We start from the raw sequence: 19,514 nt of genomic DNA on the forward strand, positions 1-19,514 counted from the left end.
TTATGTGTTCCTTGAATTTTCTTCAGCTGCATGTACTATAATAATATATTTCCTCCTGTATTCTGACCTTAATAATATAGTGCGTACATTGAGGCAACAAACCAGTGGGGGTTTTTTTGGTTACATATTTGTAATGGCTAACAGGTAATATTAATTATTCCAGGTAAAGCAGAGGAAAGTAATATTAACATAAGTATATTTTATGCCTGTATTGCAATTGAAATAGTCTACTCTTAAGCCTTACACTTGCCTGATAGCCAGTAAGAAATTAAATGGAAATTTGGTACAATATAGTATGAATGAAATATAACCTAGCTACCTGTATATAATTGGGTCCACCTTGACTAGCTTCAACAACCTATCCATAAGTTATTTATTAACCTTACACTTGAGTGTATATAGTATGGACCAATACAGCAGCTATCTTACAATGCCCATATCTGTTAAGAAAAAAAAAAAGGTGGAATCTGTTGAAAAAAGACACAAACTTTTGAAAGGTAATTTATGTGCTTTAAAGGGCCCATATTTTACACCTTTCTGGGATTTAATTTGAGGTATAGGTACCCCTAAGATGATATATCAGTGGTTTAAAGTAAAAAAAACTGCTGCAATGTGTATTTCCATGTCCTCTCTTCTGCCCCTCTCTGGAGCTGCAGACAGAACAGGCTTTTTTCGCCTGCCTCTTGAGCCCCAGCTGAAACACAGCTGAAAGTCCCGTTATGTTTGGATACATCTATAGAAGACCAGCCACATATTTACAGTCGGTTACAACAGGATGTTTCTGAACGGTAAGTTACACCGTCATGTTTGTTCAAGTTTTAGCAGGACAGTCGGCCAATGTAGGAGTAACGTCCCGAGTTACAGTACGGAGTTTCAGTCCCGAGTAACATCTACGTTACTCCGTACTGAGCACACCGACATGGCATGTCAGAAGAAATAAAGCGTAACCACTGGTCTCGAACAGTAATGTTCTAAGGAGGAATGTGCAAGGACACATTCTCTTCCTTGCATCCCTCCACGCTGCAGTGGTTCTTCAGTGTTGTTTGTTGTGGTTAGCCTGTGGTAGCTAACAAGCTGCTAGCTGTGGAGGGGTGGAGGTGACGGGGAGCGGGGGTGGTACCTGCTGGGTGGGGCTGAGAGACAAGTGCGATCCTGAATGACTCATACGGGGGAGGACGTACGAAACAAGACGTTTCGATAACATATTTCGAATGGACTGAGTCAAAAAGTCTGTGAAGTGACTGTTTTCATACTTTAAGGGTACCTACCTACCCCCCTCTAGTAATTACGGATAGTAAAAGCCCAGAAAATGTATTTTACACAATATGGGCCCTTTAATGATTATTGTAAAGGTGAATTTCTAAATTTGGGACATAGCTTCAGTAAATTATATAAGGTGGTGTAAAAAAACTGTCCTACTGAAGTTAGCCCATTTATTACATAGCAGAATACAAACATATTCTCGTCACATTTCATGTTCTAGTAATGAAAGCAGGACATTGACGTGTGATAATGACAGACTCTTATCAAACAAGAAGGTAAATAAATAGGAATTCACAATATGGCATGAAAGGTGGGAGGAGGACCAGAAAGGAAGGAGACATAAGATACAAAACTCAGTCACAACCAAGAACTTCATAGAAAGGAACAGAACAGATGAAGTTCTTATAACAAGACTACGATTAGACCACACAGGACTAAGAGACACCTTGTTTATAATGGGGAAGAGGAAATGTAGTGATTGTGAGGTTAAAGAAAACACCGAACATGTAATCTTCCATTGTAAGTAAGCAGAAAGACAAAGCTTCCAGGATAAAGTCTGGAAAGTGGGACAGGGGTGGGATCAAGTGGGGGATTTGGGGACAGAAGGAGAAGGAATAAGAGACATCAGGAGGCTCTCATTACGTTTTGAAGACACAGGGCTGATCTGTAGAATTTGAGAAAATCTGTTAAATTACATGATATTACACACTCTTGTACAGTAGGTGGCTGTGTGCACCTTACATTGTTTCCGATCCGCCAGTCAATCGAGAGAGGAAGAAGAAGACAAATACAAAAAAAACATTTTCCTCCCCTGTTCATTGGTGCCTGTGTTTCTGGTTTTCACCGTAGGAGGCAGTAATGAGCCTCACAGTTTGGTGTCGAGCTGTAAATGAAGCGAGAGAACCACAAAACAAGTGAATTACTTCCGGGTGTGATAAACATGGCTTCAACAACTGGGATGTCAGCGCTGGCTTTCGGGCGTAGCGGTGTCGCTGCCTCCCTGACAGCGGCTGATGACGGCGAGCGGTTCGCTCCGGCGGGCTTGGATCGTTGGAGGCTCGGGGTCGCGTCGGACGCCGAGAAACAGTTTTCCCGCAGCGCCGCTAAACTCCGATCCGTGCGAGCGGACTCAGGCCAACTCCCAGAAGAGCTCAACCTGGTGTTTGACCAGCTCATGTCGGAAAACTACAACAAAACCCTTTACCCCAACATCGACATCCGACCAGAGGTAACACACACTCCTCTGTCTGGTGGAGACGCCAACCCTAGCATGCTGTAAAACTGAAAAGATTGGGGTGTTATTGATATGTCAAGGTGCACCTGGTGCTATGGCAACACAAACAGGAACAACAACCAAGCCTTGACCAATGTGAACCCAGTGTTTATGAAACTGCATAATTTCAGTGCAAACCCAGTCTTTTAACGTTTTTGACATACATTCCACTTTATTAGGAACACCTCAATAATATTGAGAAAGGCCTCGGCTCTTAATGTCATGGATCCAACAAGATGGTGGAAACACTCATGGCTTCTGATGGAGAGATTCCACAGACTTCCTGTGGGTCATTATAAGCTGCCAGCACTGCACTTGGTATTCTATTGGTTGGTGAATTTTGACAGACAGAAGAAACGTCCAAGAGCAGAGGAGGAATCTGAGTGCAGATGAAGTGCAAGGAATCTATCAAAGCAACAAATCGTCTGAGTGCAAGCACATAGTTTGACCACAAGCTGAATAAGTCGAAGCACAAGCGGGGGCTATTTGAGTGTGAGGGCAGGGATTTGAGTGAAAGCTTTTTGAAATTTGAATGTGAAATCAATACATTCCGCTCTCAAACTGAAAGACCAAACTCTTAAATAAAGAAAGGGGGGGGGGGGGGAATGCACAACATGAGTGCATCACATTATGCATGTACACCAGGCTTTGAGGCAGGATGAATCATCATGCTGGGCGCAGCCATTATAAGATGGTTATAAAGGGATGCAGAGCACATTGTCATCAACAACACTCTTTGGTTGTTGAGCCTGTTGCTACTGCAGCCTCAGACGTCTGTTCTTGGCTGACAGGAGTGAAACATGGTGACCGTGGTCTTCTGCTGTTGAATATTTGTGTATCAGTAAGCAGATGTTTATATTTATCAAATGTCCTGTATCTGTTTCTGTTCCAGCAACAGAATATCTTTGGGTTTTATGTGCTTTTATACGGCTGTTAGACAAATAAGCCTTAACTTCTTTATTATCCATTTCAGGATGTGTGTACTCTGCTGAAACGTGCCGTCTCTCTTGTGCCGCTGACTCAAGAACATTTAGTCATCAAACTCTGCCAGTTAATACATCATCTGCTCTATCAGCTCAAGGTAACAACTTTCCTTTTAGTAAACAGTAGAGCTCAGCCTTCAAATCCATCAATTAGCTAAAAGTTTTTCTCACTCTTCTGTTCTCACTGATTTTTTCTTTAAGGTCATAATGGATGAACAGACATTGATTGTGCTGCTGAAGTATACATCCAGTGCATTGAAAGTGTGCAGTACATGGACACACGCCGACGTCCTCCTGGCACTCTCCACAGTAGTGTATGGGAATGGACCTCAGTGCCACCAGGTATGTATTTGTACAAGCGTTATGAAAGTGTGTTGTAAATAAAGATAACCATTGAATATTTACATTGAGATTCTTCTCGTTCACAGCAACTCAGTGAACTTCTGCTTGAAGATGGCGTCCTTCTTCTGTATAGTGCTCCATCTCAGCCAAATCTGGAACTACGTCGTGTTGCTCTCACCTGTTTAGCAAACATGTTTTTCAGGTAGATTTTTATTGGCAGACAGTTTGAGACGTGGTGTCTGTGATCTGATTTCGAAAAAGGTGTTTTAAAATCGTGGTTCCCCACTTCCAATCTAGAAGCCAGAATGAATATATATGTTGGTTTTTGTGTAGCTAAGGTGAAACAAGCAAGCTAATCATAATCCTAAATGTTTTCTTAATTTAATAACTTTCAATACCTCATCTAGATGCCTTGTACAATAACTAGAATAGCACTCAGTAGAGCACATAACTCCACCGAGGCCCAACAGTCCCCTTAAATTCAATCAAGTTGCACCATATTTCACTCATTTAAAGATATTAGTTACGTAAATATGTCTATCTCTCAATTTTAATGAAAGTGATGAAACATTTCTGCACCTGCCCTCTGGATTCACACCAACATTTTATGGGTTCTACTGCTACCCATATCACACGCTTCCTCCAAGTTTCATTGTAATCCGTCAAGTAGATTTTGCCTTACCTTGCTTATAAACAAATAAACCAGCCAACAAAAAGACAGCGGTGGTATTTAGATTTAAAGACCTTGTATTCAAAGAAATTGTTTTAAGGATTATGTAAGGATTTTGTTTCTTTCAGCAATCTCATTTTAACAAGTCCAGTTGGACCATTAGATTTGAGAAGTGGCATTGAAAAGATTGTAGCTTTGTGGAGGATGGCCACTGGTTTCAGCTTGGATTAGCAAATGTTAAAGTGCATTCTAATGAGGGCACAGTGTCAAGGCAAAAACAAATTTTTTAAAATCAACAATTATGTATATTTCCTTATTTTCAAATTTGTTTTTAAGCTACTCCAGCAGTTGTCCCAGAGTTACTACTATCATAATATGTCTGAAATCCATTCATAATGGATATCTATTAGCATTCTGTCACAAACTGTCTTTTGTATTGTATTGTCATTTCTGCATAAATGTTGCTTCATCTTGGCTGTAAAAGTTTCTGTGCTTGGTTGAATTGTTTCTTTCCAGGATCCCTGGTCAGGCCCCTCTGGATGATCAATACAGAAGTCTATGTTTCAAAGTCTTTCTGAAAAATCTGCAGTCACCCATGCCCCCCGACACTGATGAGCTCTTCTACTGCATGGTACGGACAATTGTGTGTTGTAACAAATAACATTTTGAAGAAAAAAGCACTCTATCATATCTGACCCATGCCTGCCCCTCTCTCCTCTGCAGGTGATCCAGTCAGCGCTGAAGGGACTTCACTGTTGTCTGTCAGGTGGCAGGTGGAAATTTGGTGGAGTGGAGGAGCTTGGATCTGTGCTGGCCACAATTAAGGTGCAAAGCTGTACCACACTTTTGCTTTATCATTCTTGTCCTTTTTCAGGAACATGCACTACACGACAGTTTTAATGTTATAAACCGGAGATATGTACATGTATTCTGCAGAGGCTGATGTTCCAGGCAGTTCCAGGGGTGAACGTCGAGTGGCCGGCTGTGCTTTACCCAGCTCCTCTTCCTCAGTATGAAGGTCTTTCTGCACCAAAACCTGCCGAACCACCAGAAACCCCTGAACCAAAAAAGGATGCTGCCGTGCCAGGCAAAACCTCAGGGGTAAGACAAGCCTTTTTTTTTGTTGGTCTTATTTAAAGAAAGGACCATATTCAAATCAGTTGTGTCTCTCCTAAGAATAAAAAGAAGAAGTCCAGAGGAAAGGCGAAGAAGACGAGCACCGAGCAGAGCAGAGGGGATGATGGAGAAGAAATGTTTGCATTTAAGAAAGAAGGTGGGGAAGAGGGAGGAGAGTCGTTTGCTACACCCTCCGATCCGTCTTTCTACCCGTCCTGGAAGCTTAAGAGTTCTGACTCTGAGTTTTCCGATGCAGAGGGCAACGCACAGAGCAAATTGAGGTACATAAAGACACTGCATGTCCATTCACGTCACTATTTTCTCATTCCAGAGAACGAGCATGTATGTGGTTGTTGTTTTTTCATTGAATGTTCAGTTGACTGAACTTAGGATGTCTTGAATTTATGATTCACAAGTCATGTACAAACGAGCGAGAAATCCTTTTCTGTCGTCCATCCTGTTGCATTTTTCTCTTTCAGATGTCATCATGGTCGTGTGCGTCAGGGAGCTGTGCAGTGTATGCTAGCGCTGGTGAAAAGTGTAGAGAAACGGATGCTGTATGGGTATTGGTTCTCCTTCATCCCTGAATCTCCTATTGGCGGACCACCACCTCTCACTCTGCTCACAATTATACTGAAGGACCCATCACCAAAGGTACAACTTAACCTCACTCATCTTATAATTCTTCTTAACTTATAGGACTGTAACATCTCTCTCTCTCTCTCTCTCTCTCTCTCTCTCTCTCTCTCTCTCTCTCTCTCTCTGTCTCTGTCTCTGTCTCTCTCTGTCTCTGTCTGTCTGCAGGTACGTGCGTGTGCACTTCAGGTATTATCAGCCATGTTGGATGGCTCCCGTCAGTTCCTGGCTGTGGCTGAAGATACGGCGTCTCCTCGGACATCTTACACACCTTTCTCCTTCTCACTGGCCACGACCATCAGAGAGCTGCACCGTGCTCTGAGTCTTGCGCTGGTAGCTGAGACCGCTACTCAAACACTCATACAGGTCTTTAAGGTATGATAACAAAACTTTAATAAAAAAACCTTACTGTGATATGAGATACCACTTCTGCTCTGAAAGTTACAGGAGAAGTGCACAGTTTTTTACTGTCAGCAATCGTGCTGCATTGATCAAACTAAAAGTCAACAGCCACATTAGCTGCCCTGTGAGGTTGTGATGCTCATTTTACGTCAGAAAATAAAATAGATTGCAAAAAAATAACCTTTGCTAAGAAAGTAAGTTAACCCTAAGTCCATTTACTCACATTAGATCCTTACCACGTACAGTAAGAAAGGTAATTTAGAGGGTAAACACAATCATAATCATTTGTATTGTTCATCCTATGAGTTAAAATCATATCTCAGCTTGCCTGACAAAGATATAGTGGTCACAGACTAATAATTACACCTCCCAGAATTACATTATATAATAGAATTAGCATAAAACATAAAACGCCGAGACAACGCCTATCTATCCAGGTTTATCATCCTAACAGTATGTCTCCTCGTTCCCTGTGTGTTAGTGTCTGGCCTGTCTGGTGTTTAACGCTCCCTACCACCGTCTCAGACCTGGTCTACTCAGCCCACTCTGGAAGCAGATGCGTCCTTATTTGGGCCACAGAGGTTTGTTTGTCTTCTCCACATGGCTTCAAGTTACAGGTCAGTACATAATGCTTCTTTTAACACAACTGTTCTCTGTCTTTAGACGTGAATGTGCGTGTGTCCGTCCTGACACTTTACGGGGCTCTGGTGCTGACTCACGCTCCTTTCCCTGAGGTGCAGCTCCTCCTCCAACAGCCAGAAAGCAGCAGCGGCTCCTTCACACAGCATGACTCTGCACTCAGCTGGAGACGGAGAGAGGGAGAGTCGTCACCATCGTGTACACCTCTCACACCCTCCCAGCGCAGCTCGTGCACACACTCCCCCCGCGTGCTTCATACACCGGGGGAGGAGGACAGCTCACCGCCGTGGCTGCTGCAGCTCTGTATGTCGCTGGTGACTCAGCCCAGAGAGGACCACCAGTCAGACAGCGAGGGAGCAGGAACAGGAGGAGGTGTAGTTTTAGAGCCAGCCCCTATTCTAGTGGAAGCTTTACAGGTTGGTGAGACGGTAAAACAAGAAATCCCCCTAGTAGACATTTCTGAAATCTGAAGGTCATTTTTTATGGTGTTTCAGCTCCTGTCCCACCTGGTGCGCGGCTACTTTTCTCTAGTGCAAGCATGTCTGTTAGATATTGGGCAGATGTGCGCTCACTGCCTTGGAGAGTCAAACCCCTTCATGCAACTGCACGCGACAAAGGTACCTCTATTCAAGCTTCAGTAACAGATGCTGAAAAATGTTCAGATATGACATAATTAACAACTGGAAGGTCAAGATCTGGGCGCTGATATCTATGTCCTTGACTTTTGTTTAGCTACTAGTGGAGTTGGGGACGGGAATAATCCAGCAGTATTCAGCAGAGAGCAAAGTGCCTGAGAGCTCGCGGGTCCCCATGAGCCACGTACGTACAAACTGTCCATACCGAATATACTTATACTGTGTCAGACCTGTTTTTATTATTAAGAGAGTCTTGTTTCATTTTTCCTTTTTCCCTTTTTATTGTGTTGGATTCTTCAATCTCTACTGTTGAAAGACACTGATGAACATGCTAACACAATAAAAAAAGACATTTCTGAAATAATGTCAAAACTATTTCCTCAGTCAAATCCTGAAAATGGTTTGTGATTGTGTTTCCACTCATTTCAGGTGGTACAGTTTTGGTCTGAAATATTGAGCGGTCCGCTCAATGGACCGCTGCAGAATGAACAACATACCATGCTGCAGATGAGCGCGTGCGACTCGCTCTCCTCCATACTGCCGCAGGCCTTCGCACAACTGCCTGTGAGTTTCACTGTGACTGAACTCCGTCTGTGGCTGCACAGCTCACACTGTGCTCCGTGAAAGCTGTGTGTGTGATGGTGTCTCGCTGTTTTTAGGACAAGACCCAGATGATGTGCGTCACTGTCCTGCTGGGACTGACATACAGTGAAAAATATCTGGTGAAGAAGTCAGCTGTTAGGGCTCTGGGAGTCTACATCCTGTTCCCCTGTCTGAGAGAGGTAAGGATTGTGATGAGCAGCTACGACCACCAACTTAATATCTTTTAACTTCTGTCAAGAGATTCAAGTCTGGAAAACCCCAGAAAACGTGTTTCTGAGGTGTTGATGTCTTTGCAGGATGTGATGTTCTTGGCAGATACAGCAAACACTGTCCTCGCCGCCCTCAGCGATCGATCTCCAAACGTCCGTGCCAAGGCGGCCTGGACTTTAGGAAATCTCACAGACACGCTTACTGTCAATATGTAAGAAAACATACAGAGTTTGGAGTAAACTGCTACACTGTTTATAATGTTACTTTAACATAATTTGATGTTGAACCGGGTTTCCGTGGAGTCTAAAGAAACCAGAACTTTAGGCCCTAAAAAACTTAAATATGTTAAAGAATTACGTAATAGGTCTTGAATACATTTAGCTATGTCTTAATGATAGTTATGTTCATTTAACTGTTCTTCAGTTGGACTTTAGAATTTTAGATTGTTTTTGGATACATTTCTCTGCAGCCCACATAGTTTCAATGTCTCTGTTTAGTTTTTCTTTGTCAGTGATACAGATAAATACAACCACAAACAAGAGCATTATGGAACTGATAACTACACTCAGCTTGTCTGTGGGAAAGACTATGGATACCTACTGTGTCTGAATGTAGATTGAGAGATAACGTGGTGTATTGAGGGCTATTCTGTACTGGGCTACTTCACCTTATCTGAAATTATAGGGAAGCATAAGTAATTCTAGGACTCCTTCATATCTGTGATACCTGACATTGCCATTAAAATGTATTCTTTAGGATCTTAAACGTTTTTGATATTCATAATTATATTTTCATCCTCGGACAATCGCTTGGAACTAAGAATCGTGGTTTTGAAAAGGAGGGGAGGGATATTCACTTGGTTGCAGTAAGCATCCTCACCACTAGTTGCCACTAAATCCTACACACTGGTCCTTTAAACGTGGATCACTTGCTTATCTTTCAAAATAAAATGCAGAAACACAAACTAAATGGTTTAGATAAAAAACAGTATGTTATATTGTTTAATGTCTATAATTTGTTAAGAGAGATTTGCTTTATGTAATCTGTTTATCAGTGAGAGTGTTGGTGTCGACTTCCAAGAGGAGCTGTCAGACATGCTGCTGCTCAAGATGTTGCAGGCAGCTACTCAAGCATCAGATGACAAGGACATAGTGAGTGCATTCACACTTTCACTCGCACAACACTAAGCAGGTTGTTGACAGGTCTCACGTTATTTCAAGATGTGTCTGTTCTGTCAGAGTAAAAAATCTATGTATGAATGAAAAGTATCTTCTCTGTTTTACCAAGCTCATGAAGACGAGACCATCAGAAAGCCAGTTTTCCCTTACTTTCTATCAAAGTAGAATGGCACCCTTTCCTCCGTCACTCATAGTTACAAAACGTGCCTGCATTTTCTTTTTCATAAAGACCCATGAATGTTTCTCTGGGAAAATGGTGAAAAGGTCCAAACACCCAATCTCCCAATGTTGAAGCAAGTGTAAATATATTCTTGGATCCACCCCCTGATACGGATTCATACCAAATTCTTCTTCCCGGACACGTTCCTTTCCAAATCCATAACCTCCTTGGCGGAGGTGATCAAACATATGCCCTGTAATGACATCATCTCCATATCTTCTTTTTGATTGGCTCTCATCTCCTTCCAACTTTCGTCCTCTCCTCAACCTCAGGTGAAGTCTCACGCAGTGCGAGCGCTCGGGAATCTGCTTCGTTTCCTGCGAGAGAGTCAGCTGACCAAGTCGGCCTTTCAGCGCCCACTGGAAGACGCCGTCCGCGCTCTTGTAAAAACTGTCCAAGCAGAGGCCATTATGAAGGTCAGATGGAACACCTGCTACGCCTTGGGAAATGCTTTCAGGAACCCCGCCATGCCACTCGGTAAGTCTTTATTCCCGGGGCGTCTGTCACTACTCTAATGTTTTTATATGTAGTTTATATATAAAGAACGTAAAACAACAGGATTCAAAGTGGAGGGTTAATCAGTAGGATGTTGCTCTCCTATTAAACTTAACAGTTCATTTTGTTTCTTTCTCTCAGACTCGGCCCTGTGGTCTCAGGACGTCTTCTCTGCCCTCTGCCACGTTGTTACTTTCTGTAAGAACTACAAGGTGCGCATCAAATCGGCTGCTGCGCTGGCGGTTCCCGCCCGCCGCGGCTGCTACGGGGACATAAAGCAGTTCAGTTTTGTGTGGCATTCCCTGGCCACAGCGCTCGAGAACAGTGAAGACACAAACGACTTCTTGGAGTACCGCTACTGTGCCAGCCTGCGACACACACTCTCACAAGCGCTACTGCACCTGCTCAGCGTCAGCCAGTCTCAGGATATGCCCGCCCTCGGGGCATCGATGGACAGCGAGGAGGGGTGTACCATCAAAAAGCATTTGACCAGATGTATCAGAGCAGAGGATGGAGGAGGAGAGTTGGAGGGAGAGAAAGAAATGGGGGGAAACAGTTTCAACACTCAGCAGAGAATTGAGCATCTGCAGCTGACTCTGACCGGAGTAAAGGAGTTGAGGGCTGAAGGGGATGGACGGAGAGAGGAGGAGAGGGGTAAGGACATAGTCGTCAGTTTTCTGGAGGATTGTTTGAAGACCTGTGAAGAGCAGTTAGAGCTACAGCAATAGGTTCCGGAAAACTGAAGTCTGGAGTCACAAAGGCTTCTGGAGGACAGAAGATGTTCAACCACACACCTAATCAGTGTGTAGTGACTGAATCAATGAATGTGAACATGTGTTTTTATTCCACAAAATGTACTATATCATGTAAGCCAAATGATTAACTGAAGTCCTTGATACACCCTGATATCTAAACAGAGTGATGGTCCAACTGGAATTAAAAAATATAAAATAAATCTAAGTGCTCCACATTAAGCACATACACATTTCACATTGATGGAATAGAGTTCTGGCTAATCACTAATTAGGTGAATGATCTGTATTACTGTGACATCTTTTTTTTTTTTTAATTAAGACATTGAAATAAGTCACTATATATCTGAAATATATATATACATATATATATATAAATTTCAGATACATTTAAAAAGAGATTATAAACATATTCATTTATATTTATTTATATATTGCAGACATATTTAAATAAAATTACATGAAAGATTATATTTTATATATTTGTGTATTTCAGACATTTAAATAAGACAAAATATTGAGTTTATTTATTTATTTATTTATATATATACATATATATATAGACACATTTAAATAACAAGACATAAAATATCACATTTATTTAAGTATATTTTTTCAGACACATTTAAATAAGACATTAAGTATTACATTTATATTTTTTTCAGATACTAAGACATTAAGTATCACATTTACATATATATTTTTGGACACATTTAAATAAAAAGACATGAAAGATGGTTTTATTGTGTATTTCAGACACATTTGAATAAGACATAAAATATTACATTACATGTATTTTTCAGACACATTCAAATAAAGACATCAAAGATTATATTTAGTTGTGTATTTCAGACATTTAAATAGTAAGACATAAAATATAACATTTATTTATATATATTTATATATATATATATATATTTTACAGATACATTTAAATAAAAAGACATGAACTGTACATGACATTTATTATTATAATTTGACCAGTCAGTGATTTTTAGTTTATGCATAAACCCCTCGCGGTGTTGGGTGCAGCCAGTGGGGGGCGCCAGAGTCCAGTGGTGGACGATCCGGGTTGATTAGTGATGCCTGATCAGTGAAGACCACGCTGCCTCAGGAATGGACGCGTTCGATTTGTTTCGGAAGCTCGGAGCTGGAGCTAAGTTTGACCTGAAGAGGTTTGGTCAAGACGCGAACCGGTTCAAGGTAAATTCAACACGTGAAGCTGATGTTGTACTACATGAAAATATCGCTCAATAGCAGCAGCACGAGCCATGGTTCAGTCTATTAGCTAACCCCTGTGAAAGTGGGCTAACGTGTTTGTTTTTACGGTATTGAGGAAGTTAAAGTTGGATTTGGTGCCTCAGTACCGCAGTACATTAGATACATGGTGGAACAGGATGTTGTATTTACACATTCAGAGTTTTCTTCTCTGGTTTTCAGGTTGTCAGGGCTCAGGGAGGAGAAGCTTCCTTAGATCCCCTCTCTGCCATTGATTACTTCGGCACAGGCCTGGCCAATGGAGCCCAGAGCAGCCCCACAGAGCTGGAGGAGCATGGAGAAGAGGATGAAAAAGAAAGTGACAGTGGAGATTCTTGTGCAGGAGTCAAAAGACAGAGAGAGGAAGAAGAGAGGAGCCTGAGGACGAAGAAGAAGAAGAAAAAGACGAAAATAAACCAGGTGGAAGGTAAAGGGTTTGTGTGACTGACCACATGTTTGTTTCTTGTGTGTGTATCTATCCACAAACTGTGTGATATATGCACGAAAACATTGAAGAATACAAACACGTTCAGTCACGAGTCGACTAGTGTTGTGAAACAGTAAACATCTGCGCTGTGTGATGTGGACACACAGAAACATAGCTGGTGAACAATATAAACCCCTCTGTTAAAGCAGAATGATAAATACATCTGTAAAGCACTGGACCGATTTTCAACACATGGTTTTACAAAGTCTCCGGGTCCAACTTCAAAAAGATTTTAATAATTCAACCAATGATACTTTTTGAAGATACTTCATATCTTATATAGAAATAGTGATGACCAATTGTGTCTCAGTTAAGTCATTTTAAGTAATTAACTTAATCACTATGATAATTAGTCATGAGAATTATAATTAGCTGCAGACGTAGTGTTAAACTACATAGAAAGTTGGCCACTTATTATTGTTTAAAATGACTCAAGTGAGCCTGTTTTTTCATTGTATGTAAAAGGAAATTCCTCGTAGGGTGGCATGATTTAAATGATTCTACTGTCAGACATTTTGTTGCCCCATATATACACAAACAGTTTGTTTTTATTGGGATCAAATCATCACACTTCTCGGCTTCACTGTCACAGATCTTAATGACATTTTTCATGCTAATTTGGTCATAAGAGGAACCTATGGAACCAAAATGTCAGGTCTTAGTTAAGGGAGATCTGGGATCACGAAGTTTGAACTTTTTAGAGGAACTCTGTGATTTTGACTGGTCATATCTCCTTGAATATATGTCACAGAGAAATTCATAGATTCATATAATTTGCACATCATCGACCAGGACTGATTTACGATGATAAATAATGTATATTCCCTCGCCTGGTTCTTTCATCCACAAACTCACTTCAATTTCCTGCAATTCAAAACATATTGATGTCATAAAAATCACTTTTTGTTTTTCTTGCGTTGCGTCATCCCACACAGCTCTTTGCAGTGTGTTCACTATTGAAACACAGTGACAATGGTGTGTGATGCTGTTTAAAATGAATGTGTTGTAGCTGTGCAGTTCAGAGCCTCACTGCTGTTTGCTGTGTTCTGTCTGACTGAAGCTGGGGGCACAGAGGGAGGTGGCATCACCTGGACGTCCGCACAGGAAAGAAAGATCCTGAATTTGCCGACTGACAAGAAGGAGAAAAACTCTATGAAGAGGCTGAAACATCTTCATCAGCAAAAGGTCGCAACACAAAGAAACACAAAGTGAAATGGAATCGTGTCCCTCCTCTATCTATGTGTAAAGTTCCTTTTCTGTTCTACTGATTTCAGGTGAACCATATTCGCTCCCAACACCGTATAAACGTTCACGGCTGCGATGTGCCCGACCCAGTGTCCACATTTGACGAGCTGCAGTCCGAGTATCGTCTCAACACACGTGTCATTCAGAACCTCAAAGACGCGGGGTTGAATTCCCCAACGCCAATACAGATGCAGGCGATACCGCTCATGATGCATGTGAGCACGCACACACACACCACACAAACCCGCACACATTCAGTTTGTAAACAACAGCCTGTGGGTTTGTCAGGATCTAAGTGACTGGTTTGTCTGTCAGGGTCGGGAGCTCCTGGCCTGCGCTCCCACTGGATCAGGGAAGACTTTGGCTTTCTGTCTCCCGCTGCTCGCACACCTGCAGCAGCCGGCCAACCTGGGCTTCAGAGCGGTGGTTATCTCCCCAACAAGAGAGCTGGCCAGCCAGGTACACACACACAGACACACACACGTCTTTTTTACTCTAATGGATGTTTTCTAATACAGCTGAGGTTTCAGGTAGATCAGACAGTATCTTCGTTTTCATATATACACTCCTGAAAATGTCTGGATAACAGGTTCTGGAATTTGCCTTTCACACATGAAAAACTTCGGACTTGTTCATAACAAAACAGGAACTCTTTGAAGCACTCAGGCAACAGTTGGCACAGGAGGCAGAACATGACGTATAAATACCACGGCGTATATCCTGTGTTTTGTTTACAGCACATCAAAAGTCCAAAAGCTCTGAAATCCTCATTCCAAGTTAACATCTTAGTGTATGACACTTCTTTTCAATCCTCAGATATTTATATCCTTTTTCCTTTTTGCGTATGTCGCATGTAAGAATTGTTATCAAGTCTCACACTTGCGCGTGGTGAGTCCTCTGGATAATTTCCTGCGGTTTATTTGGACATTATCCAGAGTTTTTACTTGGGACGGGCTGGAAAAACTCCTCTGGAGATTCATCAGATTTCAGTGTATGTCTGAAAGCAGCTTATGTTTGCTTGTATTGTAACATTATTCATTGTTGTTGTGCTTAGACCTACAGAGAGCTGGTCCGTCTGTCAGAGGGAGTCGGATTTCGAGTTCACATTATTGACAAAGCCTCTCTGGCAGCGAAGAAATATGGACCACAGTCAAACAAAAAATATGGTAAGAAGGAAGAACTTTGTTTCCAGAAGAGTTAAATGTGATTGCTCTTCCTCGTTGTTTACATCCTACTTTTCTATACACAGACATACTCGTCAGTACTCCGAACAGACTCGTCTTCCTTCTCAATCAGGATCCTCCAGCTCTCGACCTCAGCAGGTCACATGTTCATCCTTTACTCTCACGTTCCTAGATTGTTTCTTTTTTCTATCCTCTGATATTTGCCCATTTAATTGCAATATGCTTTTTACGTGACCTTGATGGTTGTGTTATGTTGCTGTTCAGTGTGGAGTGGCTGGTGGTGGACGAGTCAGACAAGCTGTTTGAAGGTGGTAAGACCGGCTTCAGGGAGCAGCTGGCTACAGTGTTTCTGGCCTGCTCGGGGTCAAAGGCGCGCAGGGCTTTCTTCAGCGCCACCTGCACACCGGATGTTGAGCAGTGGTGTCGTCTGAACCTCGACAACCTGGTGTCGGTCAACATTGGACACAGGTAATAATCTACCAATAATCTACCTGTAACACTAATACTTACTTTGATGGAGTTATATGGGCTTTTGTTCTCACATAAATCATCTATCGTCCTCTCAGAAATACAGCAGTGGAGACGGTGGACCAGCAGCTGCTGTTTGTCGGCACAGAGAGCGGCAAACTGGTCGCCATGAGGGACATCATCAAAAAAGTAAGGGCACATTAAGGAGGTTACCTTTCAAGGTTGTTAAGAATAAATTTTTTTCTGTCATTTTGTGCTTGAGATTATCCCACATCGTTAGTTTGATGAGCTGTTTCTGGCTGAATACAAGCTGTTCAGTATTATTTTGTGGAATCCTACTGACAAACAAGGAAAATAACAAACAAATGGACCGGGGTAAAAACATAGTTCAAATGTCTAAGCTTGGTAATTTCATACACAATCTCGGAGCCCATCGGCTGCTCTCTGATGATAAATTAGTTTCTGGGGGTAACTGCCTTTATTTTGGGGTCGAACGTTTTTACACACAAAACACAAACAGCGATGCTTTTTTAAAATGTGTTTTAGATCCAGATTACATTTGAGCTCATATTTATTAACAGCTATCTGCATAAGAATGCAGATAAATAAAAAAATCAACAGCAGATACATTTCAGTCAATGTGTTCTGCCTCTTCTTCTCACCACACGGACTGTTTACCTGCTCAAACATGATTGGTCAAACTACAAACCGGAACCAGAAGGCCTTCAACCCCAAAATCTTGTCCCTCACCCACAGATTCTGCATTTTCACATGCAGATTCTGTTTATAGTGACGAATTCATTCATTACATTCAGACATGGTCATTACAAATGAAACTAACTCTCTAAAGAGAAGAGACATTAACATGAAGGCATGTTCTTCTTGCTTTATTCCAGGGTTTTCTTCCTCCCATGCTGGTGTTTGTTCAGTCTATAGATCGAGCACGGGAGCTTTTCCATGAGCTGGTGTATGAAGGCATCAACGTAGATGTGATCCACGCAGACCGCACACAGCAGCAGGTACACACAGACACTCTAACAGACCTCAGTGTCGGTCCTCTCTGTGTCACTGAAGTGCAGCCTGGTGATTAACCTCCTCTTCTGTTGCAGAGGGACAATGTGGTGAGCAGTTTCCGCTCCGGTAAGATTTGGGTGTTGATCTGCACGGCGCTGCTCGCCAGAGGAATCGACTTCAAGGGGGTCAACCTCGTGCTGAACTACGACTTCCCCACCAGTGCTGTGGAATACATCCACCGGATTGGTTAGTTCAATATGATCATTGAGATGATTAACCAAATGGATAATGGAAAAATTGAGAAATTCGAGTCTTAATTAAATGTTATATATGTGAAAATGAGATTTGAAACATTAATATAGCAGCTGACAACTGTTCAATGTGTATCTTTGTTATGCTCATTGATTCTGCCTTTATGGATGATAAGAGATGCGTCCATTTCAAACAATGTAACTGTCACTGCACACATGCGTCCTTTACGTTGGCTTGGTTTTTAATCAATATCACTAGAGACAAACATGTCAACAGTTTAAGAGGTTGTGATAATGTTCCCCAGAAGAAAAAGTTAAAAAGATTGTTGTCCCTTTTCCAAGGGGAATTTACTTCATATGGATTCCTGTAGTTACTTACCAACTTCCGCCATTGATGAAATGTTTTCGTCTTGCCCCATGTTTTCTGGTGCTGTTTCCATTGTATCCATAAGCTTTCAGAAAACGTGCAAAAATATGGCTGAAATGAAGGCAGAGTACAAACGGAAAGCTTTGTCCGTTTCCATATCTAACGCTGAGCATTCATTTTTAAGTAGTCGCTCTAATCCTGTGTTGTCTCCTTTAAGGCCTTGCTCCTCTCTTTTCTCTCTGCTCATCTGTTCCTCACTTATTCTCCTGTTTGCTGTTCCTCAGGTCGAACCGGCCGAGCTGGACATCAGGGGAAGGCCATGACCTTCTTCACAGAAGATGACAAACCACTGCTCCGAAGGTACGTTGATGCAGCACAAAAATATAAAATATTAAAACAATTTATCTGCAGTACAGTGATGTTACAATAGTAAAATATTGGATAGTGTTGGATTTGGTTTACTTTTCTCTAAACATGAATTTTAATCAAAGGATCTACTCTTTTGCAGAAACATGCCGCTTCAGTCTGTACAGTTTCCATGCCTGTTTATGTATGTGATATTATTAATGATTGACTTTTCCCCTGAATATATTTCTGTCTCCATCTCTTTGTAACAGCATCGCTAATGTCATTAAACAAGCTGGCTGTCCTGTGCCTGATTACATGATCGGCTTTAAGAAGATACACAGGTAAAAGAGAAGGATGATGATGATCAGGAAGATTTTCAAAATTACTTCAATATTTAAAGCTGTTATTTGTTACTAAATTAATCAGTTGAATTTTTTTTTAATATGGGTCTAATATTCTGTCTTTTTGTCTTTGTACTTTAGCAAAGATAAGCGCAGACTTGAGAAGAAGCCTCCCAAGAGAAGCACAATTTGCACAACCCCTCGTTTCTTAATGAAGAAAACGGGCAAAGCACAAGGACAGAAACAACAGAAGCAAGCAGTGGATGGAGAGCAGAAAGGAGAAAAGAAGACCAAAGGACTGAAACTGAAGAAAAGAAATGAAACTCAAAAAGAAAAGGGAACAGAAAAACAAAGCAAGCCGTCACAGAAGATGGGATCAAATTCCCCTGCGGCTAAGTTTAAGAAGTAAGTTTTTAATTTCCTCATTCCTTAAAACAGAACCATGGAGGAAACAGTCTGAAATAATAATTAAAACTAGATCATTTTTATGTTGTGAGAGTGGACCTTTCATCTGATGTTGTGCTTTTCAACCTGAGTTTTTGTTTTAGAAATTAGACCCATGGAATATATAAATCCGACAACTGGAATGAGTTTTCTTTTCTTTCTCTTTTCTCTTCATCAGGAAAGGAGGGAAGAAGACTAAGCCACAAAAGGAATAGAAGAATTGGCACAAACAGCCTCATATGAACTTGGATGTGGATGCTTATTTTTTTTCTTTTTAAGGTTTGATTTACTGCAAATTGTTTTGCAGTAAATCAAATTGTGCTTTGTGTTATCAGAGTATAAAATAAACTGTTTTATATATATGTATATATAGTTGTTTGTTACATTTGCTCACCACTGAAAGAAGATATTTAACAAACATTCTTCAATACAAAATGAAGACCGTAATAGATGGATGTTGTAATAGAATACAACAAAATTGGTGGTAATCCACAGGTGCAGTCACACATAAAGGAAAATAAGTAAAACACTATAAACTACTAATTAAAGTGCAACTATATAAATAAAAGCCTATAAGATAATACAATGAAATACGAGCTAAATTATTGCACTTTGGGTGTTGCATGTGAGAGTTGAGAGTATCAGATAGTAGTATAAAATAAAAATGAGTGATTGAGTGATGATTATTTTG

At 41.3% G+C, this 19,514-nt stretch overlaps 2 protein-coding genes across 2 annotated transcripts; both read left to right on the forward strand.

Moving 5' to 3' along the window:
- The first annotated feature begins 2,153 nt into the window (after positions 1–2,153).
- heatr6 (HEAT repeat containing 6) lies at positions 2,154–11,674 on the forward strand. The gene is made up of 20 exons (XM_034606354.1): positions 2,154–2,491; positions 3,510–3,617; positions 3,721–3,861; positions 3,948–4,063; positions 5,048–5,162; positions 5,255–5,356; positions 5,468–5,632; positions 5,708–5,928; positions 6,127–6,301; positions 6,452–6,658; positions 7,167–7,266; positions 7,349–7,740; positions 7,819–7,941; positions 8,057–8,143; positions 8,389–8,523; positions 8,619–8,741; positions 8,859–8,983; positions 9,827–9,923; positions 10,443–10,647; positions 10,807–11,674. Exons 1-20 carry the CDS (start codon positions 2,204–2,206, stop codon positions 11,391–11,393), a joined length of 3,612 nt encoding a protein of 1,203 aa, XP_034462245.1. The 5' UTR covers positions 2,154–2,203; the 3' UTR covers positions 11,394–11,674.
- An 828-nt stretch (positions 11,675–12,502) lies between these two features.
- ddx52 (DEAD (Asp-Glu-Ala-Asp) box polypeptide 52) lies at positions 12,503–19,195 on the forward strand. Its single transcript, XM_034606357.1, has 15 exons — positions 12,503–12,620; positions 12,858–13,101; positions 14,222–14,346; positions 14,436–14,621; positions 14,722–14,865; positions 15,461–15,572; positions 15,656–15,728; positions 15,855–16,058; positions 16,157–16,247; positions 16,955–17,077; positions 17,168–17,318; positions 17,975–18,050; positions 18,308–18,379; positions 18,521–18,784; positions 19,002–19,195. The coding sequence occupies exons 1-15, from the start codon at positions 12,534–12,536 to the stop codon at positions 19,036–19,038; spliced, it is 1,989 nt and encodes a 662-aa protein (XP_034462248.1). The 5' UTR covers positions 12,503–12,533; the 3' UTR covers positions 19,039–19,195.
- Positions 19,196–19,514: the final 319 nt, after the last annotated feature.

This window comes from Hippoglossus hippoglossus, chromosome 14 (assembly GCF_009819705.1).
Source record: "Hippoglossus hippoglossus isolate fHipHip1 chromosome 14, fHipHip1.pri, whole genome shotgun sequence".
Taxonomy (NCBI): Eukaryota; Metazoa; Chordata; class Actinopteri; order Pleuronectiformes; family Pleuronectidae; genus Hippoglossus; species Hippoglossus hippoglossus.

Coding starts and splice junctions, on each gene's coding strand:
- ddx52 (XM_034606357.1), top strand. CDS start 12,534: ATGGACGCGTTCGATTTGTTTCGGAAGCTCGGAGCTGGAGCTAAGTTT. Junction 13,102..14,221: donor GAAAATAAACCAGGTGGAAG/GTAAAGGGTTTG, acceptor GTCTGACTGAAG/CTGGGGGCACAGAGGGAGGT. Junction 18,785..19,001: donor CCTGCGGCTAAGTTTAAGAA/GTAAGTTTTTAA, acceptor TCTCTTCATCAG/GAAAGGAGGGAAGAAGACTA.
- heatr6 (XM_034606354.1), top strand. CDS start 2,204: ATGGCTTCAACAACTGGGATGTCAGCGCTGGCTTTCGGGCGTAGCGGT. Junction 5,929..6,126: donor AACGCACAGAGCAAATTGAG/GTACATAAAGAC, acceptor TTTCTCTTTCAG/ATGTCATCATGGTCGTGTGC. Junction 9,924..10,442: donor CATCAGATGACAAGGACATA/GTGAGTGCATTC, acceptor CCTCAACCTCAG/GTGAAGTCTCACGCAGTGCG.